Raw genomic sequence first — 17590 nt, forward strand, 5'->3', positions numbered from 1 at the left:
TGTAAAAGTTAGACCATACGAGTCTGTCTATAACACATGCTATCCATGACATACCTATTTGTTGGTATAAATTGCTCGATATTGTGTGTGCCGCTACCTCCAGTTTTCTTTTTATTTGTTTGCGGCTTCCTTTTCCTAGCTTGATTTGAGGGAATATTATATCGTAAAATGTTGTGTTGTTTTATTTGAATCCTAAATACTGACTTACTTGAATCCTTTTGCTTCTACTAAGTAAGTTAGCTAATAATTTATACTCTTAATTAGTTGATTAGGCCTATGTAACGATGTATTTTTGCATGCACTCATGCATAGTTTTAATTTTTTGCTTTTTTTTCGAGGGGGGGGGACAAACTTGAAGAAATCTTAAAAAAAAAGGTGAATAATAGATAGATAGATAGATAGATATTTATTGCAAAACAAAAGCCTCTTTGGGCCATGGCAAAAACAAACACAGTTGCATATAAAGTCAAAACACATGATAATAACAAATATAACAATAACTAAACATAGCCCATAGCGAATAAAAATAAAATAGCAGAACAATTGCAACACAAAAGCACACATAATAATATAAAACTAACTCATATAATTGCACAAAATGTCACACACATAATAATAATAATAATAATTTTGTATTCAAAAGCCTTCCTACAGGGCCATACACACTATACATCAAATATAACCGGAAAACAAAAGTAAAATTCCCTTCAGCATTTTTATTCCAAACCATAGAAAATCTTCTTCACAATAGTTCCTTTCCTATCTTTAGTGCCTAATCAACAAATCTATATAATCTACACTTGAGGCTATGTACCGTCTGAGACAACATGCCCCGAAGTGAAAAATTACTTTCCCCCAAAATACCCTCTCTCAAATCAGTAAGCCCCTGGCACCGGCACAGAAAATGGTCCAGATTTTCCTCTCACTTGGACCTAGACGCTTGGAACCTCTTACCTTTCTCAAATAATTTACTCTTCCATCTTAATGGCAAACAGTTGGCCCGCAGCTACAACCAATATGACAAATACTTACTTGACAAATTAAACTCAAAGTAAATCTCGGGGCCAAACACGTTTTTAACATCCTAATAAACGCTTAATGTCTCAGATCTCTCAATTTCATTCCCCCATGTCTGTATCTTCTGATCTTCTAATCTTTTCCATATATATGACAATCCTAATCTGTCTAATAAGGATTTAACCCTAAACGGCCATGACCTCTTACGCCCTGAAGCAAGTAGCTCTTCATAGGCCTCTCTAATAAGTTTACCTCGTGGTACCTGCACTATGTTCATCCCAAATCTAACGACCTGAACCAGCCTATGTTTACAGAGCGAAAAAAGCTCTAGCTCCCCTTTCAAAAAGTGGGTATGCGTAGTCTTGTGGAGACCGAAAATCCTTTTGTAATAAATTGATTGAAGTGTCACCAGCTGTTCTGCCGCTTCCATCCCCCATAATTCCCCACCATAATGAATAACTGGCATAATCTTCGTTAAAAATATTCTCTTATGCAATTGCCAGACTTTTAATACCCATAACTGTACCATTCCTAAAAACTGTTGATATAGCCACTTTCCCCCTTTTTACTGACTCTTTAATGTGGGCACACCAACTACCATTATTTTGAAATACAAAACCTAAATATTTTGAATTTTCAACTATCTTTATTTCGTCTCCATTAAACATAAACTTACCATTACATTCTTCATCCTTTCTTTTACCAAAAATAACTATTTCTGTCTTCTTAACATTAAGTTGGAGCTTCTTCAGATCTAAGTAATCTGCAACAAGATCTAACAGAATCTGTAATTCATGGGCAGACTTAGCTACAAGTACGCAATCATCAGCGAAAAGCAAAACTGAAAATAATTTTGAACCAAGACCCACTGTCGGAGCCCACCTTCTTTCCAAAAACTGAACTAAATCATTTATAAAAATGCAAAACAAACGGGGGGAAAGAGCACTACCTTGTTTTACCCCTTTACGGTTTCTATATACTCTATAAAAACCCTGATCTATTACCTTTACTACCGCCTTAGTTCCGCAATACATGCTAATAACTAACCTCACAAAAATACTAGGTAAACCAATACTTCTCAGAATATCTACCAAAAGCACCCTCTCAACATTATCAAAAGCTTTTCTTAGGTCTAAAAAAGCTGCATATAGACGGCTATTCCCTCTTCCATACTTATCGACTAAAGCTCTAAGCACAAATGCCCTATCTGCTGTACTACAATCTTTCCTAAATCCTCCTTGCTCTTCATTTATAATCTTATTTTTATCTAACCACCTATCTAACTTCCTATCTAAAAATTTTTCTAACACTTTACTAAAAACTGGTGCTAGAACTATGGGCCTATATTTATCATTCGAGCTAGGGACCCCCTTCTTAAAAAGTGGTATAACAACTGAAGTCTTCCACAATTCTGGTCACTTACCTGTAGAGACAATACTAATAAATGCTATAACTAATATCGACAAAAACACCGACAAAAGTTTCTTAACCACCCAGGCTGGTATCCCATCCAAACCTGGTGCTGAACCTCCTTTCATCTTACTAAGTACTTCTCTAACCTCCTCTCTTGTCACTTCCCCTACTAATTCATAATCATTCTCCTGCAGCGGGAAAATACTTTCACCTGAACATGACGACTGACTATCCTCTTCTAGCCCTTCACTGTCTCCTTCTAAATTCTCAAAATAACCAGGCCAAGACTCCGGTGAAGGCGTTCGACCTGAAATATTAGCTCTTTCCTTTCTCATTCTACTCCAAAATTCTTTAACATTCTCGAGTGTGAAATCCGACATCATTTTTTTCCTTCCTCAACTATCCCACTCCCTGATTTTCCTCTTCAGCTATTCCTTATATTCCCTATTCTTAACTCTATAAAAATTCAACGCTTCTAACCGCAATTCTTCATCCTGGCACTGCCTAACAATTTCTAATTCTGTTTCTACCTCCTGCTTTAACCTTCTATATTCCTCATCACAATATCCTTTATCTCCTGATTTAACTTTCCTTTCTACCGCTTTACTAGACCACTGGTGCACTAACTCACATAACTCGGCAAGGAGTTCCTCAGCACCGCAATCTAAATTTCTAATCTCCTCTAATCTATCCATTACTTCCGGTCTCGCTATTATCTTATTCATATTATCAATTTCTTTATTATTCCAATCTCTTTTTAACGGTTTTCGAACTCTAACCTTTTCTTGACCGACTGTCTCATACCTTTTTCCAATACCGCTCCTCTTACCTTCAACCTCTAAACCCAACTCTAACTTAACTGGCCAGTGGTCAGAACCAACTGACTGAAGTACCTCAACATCAACTGATTGAGCTGCAATCCCACTGTCAACCAACACATAATCTATCAGACTTGGACGAGCTCTTGATATATATGTAGACTCCCGGACTCCCCCATTAGTTACAAATCTCCCATTCCCAATTATTAGACCATTCTCCGATCTGAACTGCTAGAGCCTTCTCCCCCAACAAGTCAACCTCCTATCCATATCTCTGCTACTTCTAGGCATTCCATACTCAGATGGAACCAAGTCAGGCACTTCTCGGAACGAAACACTCTCCATTTCTCATAAAGCATCCGTATAAGCGTTAAAATCCCCCATAACAACAAAAACATCCTCTGTAAAATCCCTTTTTAGTCTACTTAACTCTTCAGCTAACACATCCCATGTTTCCTCTCTATTATAGGAACTATTCTGAGGCGCTATATACACAGATCCTAAAGTCATCCATTTATTTCTCACTAACTCCAACCGTACCCAAAGAATGTTCTCTGAATTACTAGCAATTCTATGATAAGAACGGAAACGAGCTTTACTTAGTAACACGGTTATCCCTCCATAGCAGCGCATGTTTCCAGCTGGCTTTCGCGCAACAAGCTCAACAATAAAACCGTCGAATATCGGAGGGTCACTTGCGCGATGCCATGCTTCAACTAAACCCTATATTATCGATTGACTTTAAATCTTCACTAATCTGTTTCACTTTATTTTTCACACCTTGTACGTTCCAGGTTACTAAACTTATTCGATGTATATGGCCGGGTTTTTCCTAGTCACTGTGTATCTGTCGCTCTTCTGTATTAGCTGCATCAAAATCTTAATCTTTCTGAGTAATACGTTAACAGTCACGATATCTGTTACTATAGGGGGTACCACCACGGGGGCCCCTCGGCACGTACCGACCAGCTCTATTTGGCCAACCACCCGTGGGCGACACTCGCCTGGAAACATTCCTACTCTTTCCCCTTGATTGTTCTTCAGGACTAATAACTTCCGATAATTCTCGCGTCTTCTTATCATTACCCTTTAATGGAGACCTCGCTAAATTAGCGTCTTTATGGTAGGTTTTACTGCCAGTAGGTGCGGGGTTATTCACATCAACTTCAACTACTGTTTCCGCATCGCTATCCGACATTGTTGCATCGCTAACCGAATTGTCTTCCGCATTTCCTCGATTAACAACTTCGCTGCCCTTATTAAAGGCACCTGCAGTAGGTGCTCTTGCCTTTTGTACTTTTTACGTGGTGCGCGGAGTCTCATATATAACCTTATTCGATAGCTCATCATATTTAAACATAGCATCGTTCACATAGAGTTTGACACCCCTGAGATAGGCAGAACGACCTTCAGAAAGAGCTTTATTCATTTTTACTCTGAGGTGCTTTCTAGCTTCACGCTGGGCGGGGCTATAATCGGGTGCAGCAGAAAGTCCATATTCTTGTAGAAGTGGATTTCCCCTTAAAATCATATTTCTTACATCCATCGAATTTAGCTTTAGAACAATAGGACCAGCCTTCAATCGGAAAGAGTCTCTTACATCACTGCGGGTGAGGCGCAAATTGGGAATTACGTCGTTCAAAACCTTCATAATCTCTTCACTAAGGGTATACCTTCTCGGATCCGCCGCCTCAAAGTTGCAGATTATAACATTGCTGCGCCGCAACTCATCCTCTAAGCGGTCAGCTCTAAGCATGGCTGACTTTAAATTTTGGCGAACCAGTATCAATTCACTCTTCAGTTTCTCGTTAGCTTCTGCGTTCGATTTTAGCTGAACATTCACTTGTGCTAACTGTGCCTCGACAGAAGTTACACTTTCCACAAGTTTCGGGAGAGCGTCTATTTTTGATGTCAATTCCGGCAGCAAATCCAGCTTAAAATTTATCTCTTGTAGAAACTGACTGTTCATTGTAGAATCACCTCTATCCGCTTGCATTGTAACAATAACTAATCAGTGACGTCACCGAGTAATAACAATCCAGTCAAAAAATCCATCTCCGATATTTGAGTGCATTCAGGTAATTGCGTAAGATTTAATCCTTTACAAAATTATGTCACTCTTTAATCCTTTACAAAATATATGTGACCTTCACTGGCGGATGCTGAATGAGAACTAATATAAAACATTGGAAATTGCGGTGAGAATTATACAATTTAAGTTTTGGGGTCTGAAAGCTCCCTTCCCCTCGCATGTGTGTTTTTATGCTTTTCGGTCATCTGTCTGAGGCCAAACGAAAAGCAAGTCGGTCCCGAATGGGATGAGAAGATGTCATAAGAAAGGACGTAAAGGAAATCGGAACTTCTTGGGAGAGTGGGGGGGGGGGGTAGTGAAGCTTTGAATGGATTGGCGTGGAGGATGAGCGCACGCAGCCGTGTTAGCCTCTGGCTGCTTGGTGCTCTAATAAGTTGGTCATAGTAGTAGTAGTCTTTAATGCTAGTCACAAGACTTAATTGCGAAATCCTTACCTGGTACTTTTCTACAGATAGGAATTTTTATAAAGGTTTTCCTCGTTTATAGGCGGGGGATATGCTTTTAAATGGTTAATAAAGCCCTGTTCAAATATTCGTATTGAGTCTAAAATTACGCATGTGTGTTTTATTAATTGTTATCCATGAGAATTAAAATTAGTGCATGATGCGCTAATCAAGCTTTTCATTATCCATCAAGCTTTTTTAAGAAAGGAGATATATTGAAGTACGATAACTAGAGGGGGCATCAGTCTCCTCTCTATACCGGGGAAACTACTTTAACAGATGATCCTTCGTTACACCTTCGAGACGAGCAATATGGTTTGTGCCCATCTTGCTGGTGCTCTGACCTTGTATATGTTCCACGCTTGTTGATCGAGGATTGTAGAGAATGGATACATGAGATGTCCCTTGTCTTTTTGTGTATTTGTAAAACCCCTCGACTCTATTCACGGATGTGCTGCACGAAAGTGCTAAATGCTGCATTCGAATCCACAAAGGAAAAATAAGGGTGCTTCCTCTCTTTTCTGCTTTTTAACCTTGTAATTCATTGTGTGTTGCTTGATTGCGCGGGGTTATACATCGAAATATGTGGTAAGTGACTAGTATATCTTGATTTTCTCGATGATATCTTCCTGATGGAGACAAACAAGGGTAGGCTCCAGGATCCTCCCAGGGTAATCCGAGAGAAATAGAATCTTATGAGACTGAAGATCTACCCTGAAAAAAAAAATAAAAAAAAATAAAAACAGCATGGTGACAAGTGACTCACCACTGGGTATATACCGCGGGATAAAGGAGGTAGTGGAGTTTAGATACCTTGAAAGTAAAGTTCAACAAACGAGATACAGCGAAACTGTCTATCATTACTACTCTAAGTTTTTTTTTAAACCTTCCTTTTTTACTGGAGTTTTTTCTTCTTCATACTTTTTTTTTCATTTTTTCAAGTTTTAAATCATTTGATTTTTCAGGAGATCGGGTGGTTCAGGCACGTGCGAAGGATTTTTCTTGGGGGGGGGTCAATAATAAGAAATATCTTGAGGGGAAGGGGTCCAATAATTAGAAAAAGATATTTGTTGATTTGAATATGAAGTGCCCAGAAATTCTTGAAGGTTTAGAGTTTTTGAGGGTTCGGTCCCCGAAGGCCCTTTGAAAATTGTAAATTTGCAATTTTATATAGCGTATTTGTGCAATTTTGTTACAATTTTTGTGTTGAAAAGTTCGTATGAATTGAAGAAAAATTTGCACGGAAGTTACGGACCCCCTCTCTCGAAATATTTTGGTTGTCCCCGTACGCAATTGTAGGATTGGCCCTGTGTATATTATCCTCATTCTCTGTCTTTTCCAGCATAATATTTGCCGTGTCTCAATTGACTCTTGTTAAATACAGTCCTGGTGATTCAAGTGTCATAGTTATGATAAGGTGATTTATTTTGGACAATTTGCTCATTTCCGCTTGAGATGTAATTAAGAAATTCTTTAATAATTACTCCACACGTAATGGAGAAAACACATGACATCATTATTGGTGTAATTTTTTTTTTTTTTTTTTTTTTTCAGTTTGTAGATCGGGCTTGAAAGTGATACTTTTTTCTTTTATGTTTTTGTTTTGTCTTGTAATTATAGCCTCATTAGCATAGATGGATAGAAGCTAGTGAGTGTTGAATATATATATATATATATATATATATATATATATATAATATATATATATATATATATATATATATATATATATATATATATATATATATTGTACAGTATATTCTAGACAAAGACCTATATCTACATCTGTCGAGCTTAGCATTAATATCAAGAGCTATTAGACCCTCCCTGGGGGAGGAATAAAAGATGAATTATGGTACCTACATCTATCCTAATATCTAAATCTATATCTATCTCATCTAGACAAAGAACCTGTAGGACGACTGGTGTAATAAAGAAAAACCCTTAGAATATACTCTTTAGGAGAAACTGGATAAGAAATAATCTTCCCCCTTCCTTCGAATACAAAATTATAAGTCCCCATACTCCCCCCTCCAGGAAAAAAAACTTATGGAAAGTTGTAACTTGATCCCAACCTGTAGGGTGAAATAGGGTGTACTCTCTTGCGATCATCGGGGCCCAACTGTACTAATTATAACAGTATTTTCAGAAATACTAGCTTGAACTACTCTTACTAAGTATATATTATATATTATATAAGTTCAGTTATAATTATATATATTATAAGTTCAGATACATATTATACCACATGTTGTCGATTCAGAGTCCCTTGCCTCTAGGCATCACTACATTGATGCCTACATTACCACAGTGGTATACTTTTGTGCAATTTTTTCCCGTTGAGAGATATAGGCCTGGAGCCCCTTTGTCTAGAGAGGGTGAGTGCAGAAGGACTGGGTTTGTCATAAAATTTCAGTGTCAGATAATAGGTATTATAGCTGTAGTGGAAGGGGGCTTAGTCAAATCAAGCTCAGGAGAGGGGTTAAGATTGATTTTCATCCATCTTCTTAGAAGTCTTAAAACCCTCCAAAAATTTTGAACAAGAATAAAAAAATAACACACACACAAACACACACACACACATATATATATATATATATATATATATATATATATATATATATATATATATATATATATATATATATATCTTGTTTTCATATAAATGAAAAGAAGAAGTCTATGATAAGATTGAGACGATGCTAAGTTTTTGCTGAAAAAAAAAAAAAAAATCACCCATACCTTGGAGATGGCCTATACCTCTGCTAGTAATTCTTCTATATGTTACTGGTTTCTAGTGCTAGGTTGTGCTTAAGGCAACCAGTTAGTATTGACTCTGTGATTGGATATCATTTGTATACATAAACTATGGTTATATTTAAAAGTATATTTCTTTTTTACCTCCTTTTTTGTTCACAGGTGAAATAGATAATATGACACAACTAAGTCCCATCAACCCTGGCTCAACAAACCATAGTGGGTATTCAGAGACTAGGCCTGGGAGCTCTATGTCTCAACCACATCTTGCGCCTGCTTATAGTACACCAAATGAGAGCAATCAATCGTACGGCCAACCCTGGATTGGGTCGCATACAACAAATGGGCCAGTACATCCCCACCAGTCCGTCGGACTTGCATCCAGTACAAGTAAGTGTTTTTACGGCGCAATCTAATTACGGTGATCCGTTTTTATTATGCCCGTTTCTCTTAATGCACCATTCTTTTTTGCTCTGTTTCAATTGTCAAATGATTTGATTTTTTAATAAATAAGAAGAAGTAGATACCAAACAGAATAGCTCGACTGGGGTAACTTAAAAGCTGTTAGGTTTAACCACCAAACTTCAACTTTTTTATTTTAACATTCACAAATGGTTAAACAAAATAAACAACGCTTTTAATTTTTAAATAAAATAATTTTATTTTTAAAATAAACAACGCTTAAGCACTTAAGAAAAACCTTTGAGGGTTCACGGTCGTGCAAAAGTCCACGTAACTACTGACTTATTAAAATAATTATTTAATTAATTATTAAATTATAATTAAAGACCTTATATTGCTAGACTCTTTGATCATTACTGATTTTGAATGAAATTACTTATAGAAACCAGCCATATTTTAGATTTCTATTGGGTAAAATGTATATGACTGACTCTATTGGTGTTCCTATTCTTTTTCTCTAGTCCTTCATCTTCTAAGCTGTATCTTACTTAAGGTGTAACCCATAAAGATCATATTAATGGAAATTCATCGAAATAGCATTGGTATCAATATTTGCCCAACATATGCATTTATTGGAGAGTACATAAATTGAATATGATTTGCCTAGTTTTCAACAGTGGCAACTATTCACAGAAAGTTGGGGGAAGGGGAGGGAGAGAAACATTTTTTTTAATGAAGATAAAAAAAAAGTTATATTTCAAAATCGGGGGGGGGGGGGCATTTTTTCGATTTTCAGAATTAAAATACAAAATAAATTTAATATGATTTAGAGGGGGTCAATTAACACCCCCACCCCACCCCACTCCCCTGCTCCCAAAGTTGGTGCCATTGGCTTTCAACCGTTCAAAATCACCAGATTTCGAAAGGTAAAAAAAAGGTAACTTGGCCAGTAACCGTCAACAGGCAGGTCAGAATTGTAACTTGTACAAATATGGGCGTAGGGAAGGGGGTCAGTTGACCACCCCCCTAGAACTTCAAATTTACACTATTAACGAACACTTTTCGCATGTTGGGATTTTTCAGTCGAATCTTCACTTGCAGATGGTTAGAAAAAGCTGGAAATAAACGGAAATTTCTAAATATTATTTTCTGAACTGCCGGTATAACTTCTGCCCCCCCCCTCCATCACAGAATCGGCAGTGATGGAGTATTATAACATATCAGAATGTATCAGTATTAGAATGTATCAAGTTCATATGTAAAAATGTAACTTTTGAGACTTGGGATTCTAAAACTAAGTGACTAATATTGAATCCCACTGGTGAGAATTTTTCCGATCAATGGAAAGATATAAGAGCAAGTTTAAACAGCTTTAAGCTGCACAGGTTTAGCTGTAGTAATGTAAGGTATATTCACGCCAAGGAAGGCGGCAGATATAATTAGTTTTATAACTTTACAACCCAACAAAACACAGTTTTGTCACCATTGTATCTTTCATGCTTTTTTGCCTCGGCATATGCGTATAAGTAATATTAAAAACTGCATTTATATCAAGGGAGGAGGGAGAATTCACCCTCCCCTGAAGCCACTACTGCTTAGCTTGTGTAATGGCTTGAATTGCCGTGTTTTTTTTTTTTTTTTTTTTTTTTTTTTTTTTTTTTTTTTTTTTTTTTTGAGCGCTGGCTTTTATTCTGTGTTCTCATTTTCTCTTTGGCAATGTATCATTTTAAGTTTTATTTATTCATTTCACTATTTAAGATATTAATTCATAGATTTTATTTACATATTTATCTTTTCATAGCTAATCATTCATTATTAATTTGCCGGTTGCCTATAAAATTCCCGAATTTTAAGTAAAATAGCTGAATATGCTAAATGCAAACAATTAAGAGATTGAGTATTGCGAGTTTCGTGTGATGTTGGATATCATAGGCAGCGCGGTAGCGCTGCATAAGTAAAGAACGATGTGGGCACTGTGATTTTTTTTTTTTTTTTTCTCCATACCCGGGCACTTCGTATCCAAGGAGTTTTTGTAGAAACTTCGAAAAGGGCTCATTCGTTTGGAAATTGGAGTGGCTAGTGCCCTTTTTAATAGTCGAAATTGTTTTGTGGCTAAATAGCCCCCCCCCCCCCACGCCCATCATTCTCCAAAACACATCCGATCAAGTTTTTGAATTTGCCATTTTGGTTAATATATATGATTTCAACGTAGAAAATATGTTTTGAGGAGGACGCTCCCCCACAACCCTCAGGGCAAGGGTTTTAAGTTATGCCCTGGGGGCATATAAGGTTTTTATAGAAGGCGTTGTCGTAGAAACTTTAAAAGGGCTCATTCGATTGTAAATTGAAAGGGCTAGTGCCTTTTTTAATAGTTGAGAAGTGAATGGATAGCGACTAACGCCCCTCTCACGCCCACTATTTTTCCAAACACATCGAAGTAAAATTTTGAGATATCCATTTTGTTCAACGTAGTTGAAAGTTCTTTAAATTATGTCTTTTAAGATGATAACCCCCCTCAGAGCCCTCAGTGCAAGGGTTGTAAGTTATTCCCTGGGCATGTAAAGTTTTTATTGAAAGCGCTGTCGTAGAAACTTCAAAAGAGCTCATTCAATTGGAAATTGAAAGGGCTGGTGCCTGTTTTAATAGTTGAAAGTGATTGGATTGTGACTAACGCCCCTCTCACGTCCACCATTTTCCAAAACACATCCAATCAAAATTTTGAGATATTTCATTTTGTTCAACGTAGTTGAACGTTCTGGAAATAAGGTCTTTTAGGATGATAACCCCCTCAGAGCCCTCAGTGCAAGGGTTGTAAGTTATGCCCTGGGGGCATATAAGGTGTATATAAAAAGTTCTTGTATAAATCATAGGCAGCGCGCGCGCGCTACCTATAAATTAAAGAACGAGGACACTCGAGAACGAGACAAGAAACGGGGACTAAGTAAAGAGGAGGATACTCCTCCGCAGCCCTCTGGACAATGGTTTTAATTTATGCCCTGGGGGCATATAAGAACAGTGGTGGCACAATGCCTTATTTATTATTTTATTCCTGATGAGCAGGGCACTTTGTATCGAAGAAGTTGTCGCAGAAATTTTAAAAAGCGCTCATTCAATTGGAAACTGGAGTGGCTTGTGCCCTTGTTAATAGTCGAAAGTGATTGGAAGTTGACTAACACATTTTCCACGCCCACCATTTCCCGAAACACATCTGGTCAAAATTTTGAGATAGCCATTTTGTTCAGCGTAGTTGATTTCCAGATAAAATTTTGTTTTTGAGGACAGTCCCCCTTACGGCAAGGATTGTAAGTTATGCCCCGGGGGTATATAAGGTTTTTTATAGAAGGTGTTGTCGTAGAAACTTTAAAAAAGGCTCATTCGATTGGAAATTCAAAGGGCTAGTGCCTTTTTTAATAGTTGAAAGTGATTAGAGGGCAACTAACCCGCCTCTCACGCCCAACCTTTTCCCCAGACACATCTAATTAAAATATATGTGTTTGAGGAGGACAATCCCCCACAACCCTCAAGGCAAGGGTTATAAGTTATGCCCTGGGGGCACATAAGTTTCTTATTGAAATCTTTGTCGTAGAAACGTGAAAAAGGTCTCGTTTGATTTGAAATTCAAAGGGCTAGTACCCTTTTTAATAGTTGAAAGTGTTTAGAGATATTTTTTGTTGTTGTTGTTGTTGTTTAGACCAGAGCACTTCGTATCGAAGGAGTTGTCTTGGTAACTTCGAAAAGGACTCATTCGATTGAAAATAGAAAGGGCTGATGCCCTTTTTAAGAGTTGAAAGTGATTGGAGGACAACTAATCCCCCTTCCACCCCCCAACCTCCCACGCCCACCCTCCCGTTTGCCCATTATGTTTAAAAATTAAATGTTGCCTTAAGATTAAATCAAAATGCACGGTGTTAATGCTAATTCCCAATAAGGCATCTCAGCAGTATCCCAAGAACGACTGAGGGTATTATGTCCAAACTTTCGGGGCTACATCGGCTCGTAAAATTTAACCAAATCAAAATAGCGTAAGTGTATCCAAGCTATCAAAGAAAGTTAACGGATTTGTTTGTGAATGGTATCAAGATTTCTATTTCAGTTGAGCTAGAGGAGGTATTAAACTAAATTATACAGGAGCATTTGTGCTAAGATCTTTAAAAAGGTTTTTGCTGTTAAAAATTGCTGAAAATTTTTCTCCAGCATACAAATAGCAGGCCAAACTATAAAGTCTTAAAAAACGAAAAGATTTAAATTATTATTTTCTTTTTCCCTGAAAAGACTATGTCAATATAAAACGAACAGGAATTAATTTAAAAAATTTTTCCACAAAATAAGTTTTTCAAAGAAAAGTAAGGAACTCCATTAAACAAAAAATGAGCAAAAATAAAATCAAATAATATATTAAGCGTGAAATTACCACAAATCAGCATCGATAAATAAATGAAACCCAAAACGATCAGAAATTACTATAAATAACCGAGTCAACCTAAAAACGAGCAGAAATTAACATAAGTTGGGCGCAAAACCCCTATGCCTTCCCAAGGCCAGAGCAAAATTTGCACCTTACTGAAAAAATACAAATGAATGTGCATTGTCAGTTTAATATACATATACTGATTTTTAGTAATCAAAATGTTAATATTATTTGATTTATTAAAGTTATAAAGGTAAAAACATTTATATTTTTTCAGTAAAGTGCAAAGTGAAGTTTAAAAATTAAATTTTGAATAATACTTGTTTGAAAAATACTTGTTTGAAAACTATATGCATGCTGGTATTAAAAGGGCATATAAGCAATATAGGGCATATAAGGACACAGGCAGCGATGCTCTATCATAGCTTGTAATATCATTGATATTTTAAAGGAGTTAATTTGATTAAAAATTGAAATTTCTAGTGCCCTCTTAAGAGTCAAGAGTGATTGGAGGGCAATCAGCCCTCCTCTTTAGCTCATAATTTTCCAGACACTCCAGAGCTCCAATAAGAAATTCGGTCTTCTTCTATGTAAAAAATTGAGTTGGGAATTTATTTTGGGAAGATCAAGGCCCTATCCAGAGCAGGGTTACTGGGTATGATCTACCCAGTAACTTCATTCAAAAAAAAAAACTTGTGAATTTTTGTCGCTTCTTTTTTCTACAATTCCCCTGTACAAATGGGGGGGGGGGGGAGATCCCCTAGGATTGATCCAGAAGAGCATGAGGGAAATGTTTTATGATAATTCCTAATAAGTCTGAAGAAAAAGCACTGGGAAGTCTGAAACATGGTGTCTTGACTGGGTGGATTTTAATGGCATGTTTCCAAAATTGCAGTTATCTGGGCTAAGGAACTTTTGAGCAAGCAAAATAACTGAAAATCTTCAAAGTATTTTTTGTCTCTTAAGTGACGACAGTATGGTATTACAACTGGCATTCTAGTCAGTTCGAAACTCCTTCCAAACTTACTTAACGTTGTTGTTAAATGCTGAAAAGCTAAAAAAAAATATTCTCATAAAAGCCAAATTTGAATTTTCATCTAGTTGTACTTCTTTTTATGCTGTTTTTATCTTTTTTTAAATGTTAATTGAAATCATTACAAATAAAGATCATTTTAGTGTAGCCTCTAGATGGTTAAAATTGACGAGGGTGTCTCTTTACTTACGCTTTGTGCCATGAACTGTTTAAAAACAGATTTTTGTTGAGAATTAAAGACAAGAATTCAATCAATACTGATTTGATGTTTGTTGCATGATCAACAATTTTTGATCACACGAAACAACAGATGATATTCAGTGTTTTTAAGCTCCATGGGTGATGATAGTTTTCAATTAATAATTGATTTGTAACGGAAAAACAGTCCGACAAAGAACAATAAAGTTATTGTAGATTACCTATTATACCATGATATTCTCCTTTGGGGTAAAGAACCGCGAAAATATCAAAAAAAATTCTGCCGTCTAACGGAAATATTTTAACGAAAAACTTCTAAAAGCTAGGATTATGTAATATGAATGAAAAAAAGTAAATTTGAAATTAATTCTAACCAACTAAACAAAGTCAAAATTTCACAGCAATATTACAAGGAGTGAGTTTAATAACATGGGTAGCCTAACAATTTTGTTTCTATTACAGCTAGTTTCGAAGGGAAATGACTCAACTGGATTATCCAAGACTAACCAAAGAGCCAGTTGGACCATAGACTTATAAAAAAAAAATCAATAAATATGGAGTCTACTCTTGCGAGGACCCGAAGGGAAAATTACTTGCGCCGTCCCCACGGCCGTGGGGACGTATGGCGCACGTATGGTGTACGTCCACCGTGTGCCATACAAAATTCTAAGTCCTCTTAAAGGTTGTCGAAGAGAAAGGGTTGTAACCACTCTTTCGTTTTTCTTAACCTCATTGATGTTGTCCAGTCTGTGTTTCCTGCCTCTTTTGATGCGTGGAAATAAGGAAAATTCGCATGGAGGCAGATTAGGTTTGTAAGATGTGTGAGCCATGTTATTTTTTTGCCAAAAAACGAGCAGACATTTCGGTGTGCCCCGGTGTATTGTTGTGATGAAAGAGCCAGTCTCCTGTCTGCCACAAATCTGTTTGTATGCTGTTGTTTTTTTGTCGAGCGCTGTTGCACTATGTTCTGAAAGCTTCCAAATAAAGGGTTTGATTAACAGTCTGACCCTTGGCATCAAAAAGTAAATCAACTTTTTTTTATGTTTGATTTCATTTGACAACATTTTTTTTTATGGATTGATGATGAGACGTCTTTCGTTGGCTTATCTGTTGTTTTGTTTCTGTGTCGTACCTAAAGCATCATGTCTTATCACCGGTAATAGCCATTGACAGAAACTCTGCGTAAGATAAGATGGATAGATAAGATTTATTGCAAAAAGCCTGTGGGCCATAGCAACACATAATACAGTCTACAAACAAAGCTCAGGAACAAAATACGACTTTAGGTAATATAAATCAAAAAAAGAAAAAAGAACAACAAAACGACAAAAAAAAAAAACACACACCAGGGTTCAACATTTTAACCAACAAACACTATATAATAAAATTCAAATCCTAAAAATAGTAACAGGCTATCCCCTCAAACATGATTCCCTATGTTTATTCCCTAAACGAAGAAACTTACACAACTGTTTAATAGCACATGCGTTCCTCTCAGCGGATACAAAATGAAATAAGTTTTCATTCACACATCCACACATTGGGCTAAAATAAGGGCCAGACGCCAGCCTAAACTTTCGCAAAAATTTCCTTCTCTCACTTAGTTACTAGTTATCGTTTCAAAGCAAGACAGGTTCTAACTCAACGTTCTTTTTTTTATCGTCAGTCAGAACTTGATGAGGAAACTTGGTGACAGCCCTTAAATTCGTTGAACCTAGCCTTTTAATGTCCCAATAATCCACAATTGTCTGTCGGTGGTCTATAAGCTTTCAGATTTTTTGCAACATTTTCGTCATGTTGGGTAACTGATGAAAACCCAGAACGAGGTTTGGACTTAATAGACATGTTGCCTTTCATAAAATGAGCAAATCCCTCGTTGGAAAAATGTCCTTCCGCTCAGTTCCTGAAGCCGCGCTGAAAACCGGCGACACGCCGCCGAAAATATTTTAGCGACCTGTTGTTGCAAACGCTTTGGCGTGTCGGCACGCCGTCATCGTGATCGACGGTGGCGAGCCACCGGGAATTTCCAGCACCGAATTACTTTCTAAGATTATCTGCTCAATGGAGAGCCAAGTATAAGGCAAAACTCACTATTTAATGGTACATGCAAAAATTGTGGATTACTCTCTGAATGTTTTTGGATTTACTCGTCTGTTACGAACTTTAGATTGTCTTTCACTTGTTAGTGCTTTTCGCTATAATCATCAGTTTTTGAGGCACTGAATACTCACTAATGTTTAAAAGTAGCTATTTTCCAAAATTTCATTCTCAAGATTCAAATATTAGCCAGTAAACCTTGTAGAAATTCCAATGCACAAGTTTTCCACGCGAAAGCGTGGGTCTATACATCAGCGCAATGCCCTTTTCACCTTGTATGTCCTTAGACAGGCTGTCATCAGATGAAGAACAAGACGAAAAATAACTAGGTAGAGCGTGATTGATTTTGCGCTCAAAGTAAGAAGTAAAACTGTAAGCAGTCTTCGAATTGAAGCCGTCACGTACTATGAGGATGTAGCCATTGTATAAATATTCTAAGTACAGAAACTTGGGTACATTTTTGCTGCTATGTCTACTGAAAGTAAAGCTCAAATGTGTTAAGAACGGGATCCTTGATGAGAATAAGGTAAAAGGGTGGAGTTACTTACCAATAGAACCAGGATATACAGAAAGAAATACTTCTTTCATCCTGCTTCTGCTGCACCTTTACAGCCCAATAAAATGAATAATATATAGAAAAAATAAGGTGTTTTGTTGAAGATCCCTTTTCTGCACTTTTGTTCCGTTTTCTTTTACAAATTGCTTGTAACTAGTCTCCAGTGGTCAGCAGACTGAAAGCAGATTTGAATTTTTTTTTTATTTATCACTTAAAGGTCGACTGTTTACTCGTGAATAGTGGATAGTTTGCCAGTTGCCAGTGAAAGGGAAGTTTGTGATTAACCTGTGACCAGTTTGGTAAAGAAGCAGGTAGCTACCCCTGTAGTGTAGAGTGCAGAGGCTCTGCCAATAGAA

At 36.9% G+C, this 17590-nt stretch overlaps 1 protein-coding gene across 7 annotated transcripts in view; it reads left to right on the forward strand.

The window, feature by feature from the left end:
• LOC148948453 (membrane-associated guanylate kinase, WW and PDZ domain-containing protein 1-like) overlaps positions 1–17590 on the forward strand; it is a 163814-nt gene that overhangs the window by 133354 nt on the left and 12870 nt on the right. For all 7 annotated transcript variants that reach the window (XM_089094375.1, XM_089094374.1, XM_089094380.1 and 4 more), the window contains one exon: positions 8703–8930. In XM_089094375.1, coding sequence (XP_088950501.1) covers positions 8703–8930 — 228 coding nt within the window. The remainder of the gene's footprint in view (positions 1–8702; positions 8931–17590) is intronic.

This window comes from Artemia sp. Qi Xiang Cuo, chromosome 9 (assembly GCF_049724085.1).
Source record: "Artemia sp. Qi Xiang Cuo chromosome 9, ASM4972408v1, whole genome shotgun sequence".
NCBI lineage: Eukaryota > Metazoa > Arthropoda > Branchiopoda > Anostraca > Artemiidae > Artemia > Artemia sp. Qi Xiang Cuo.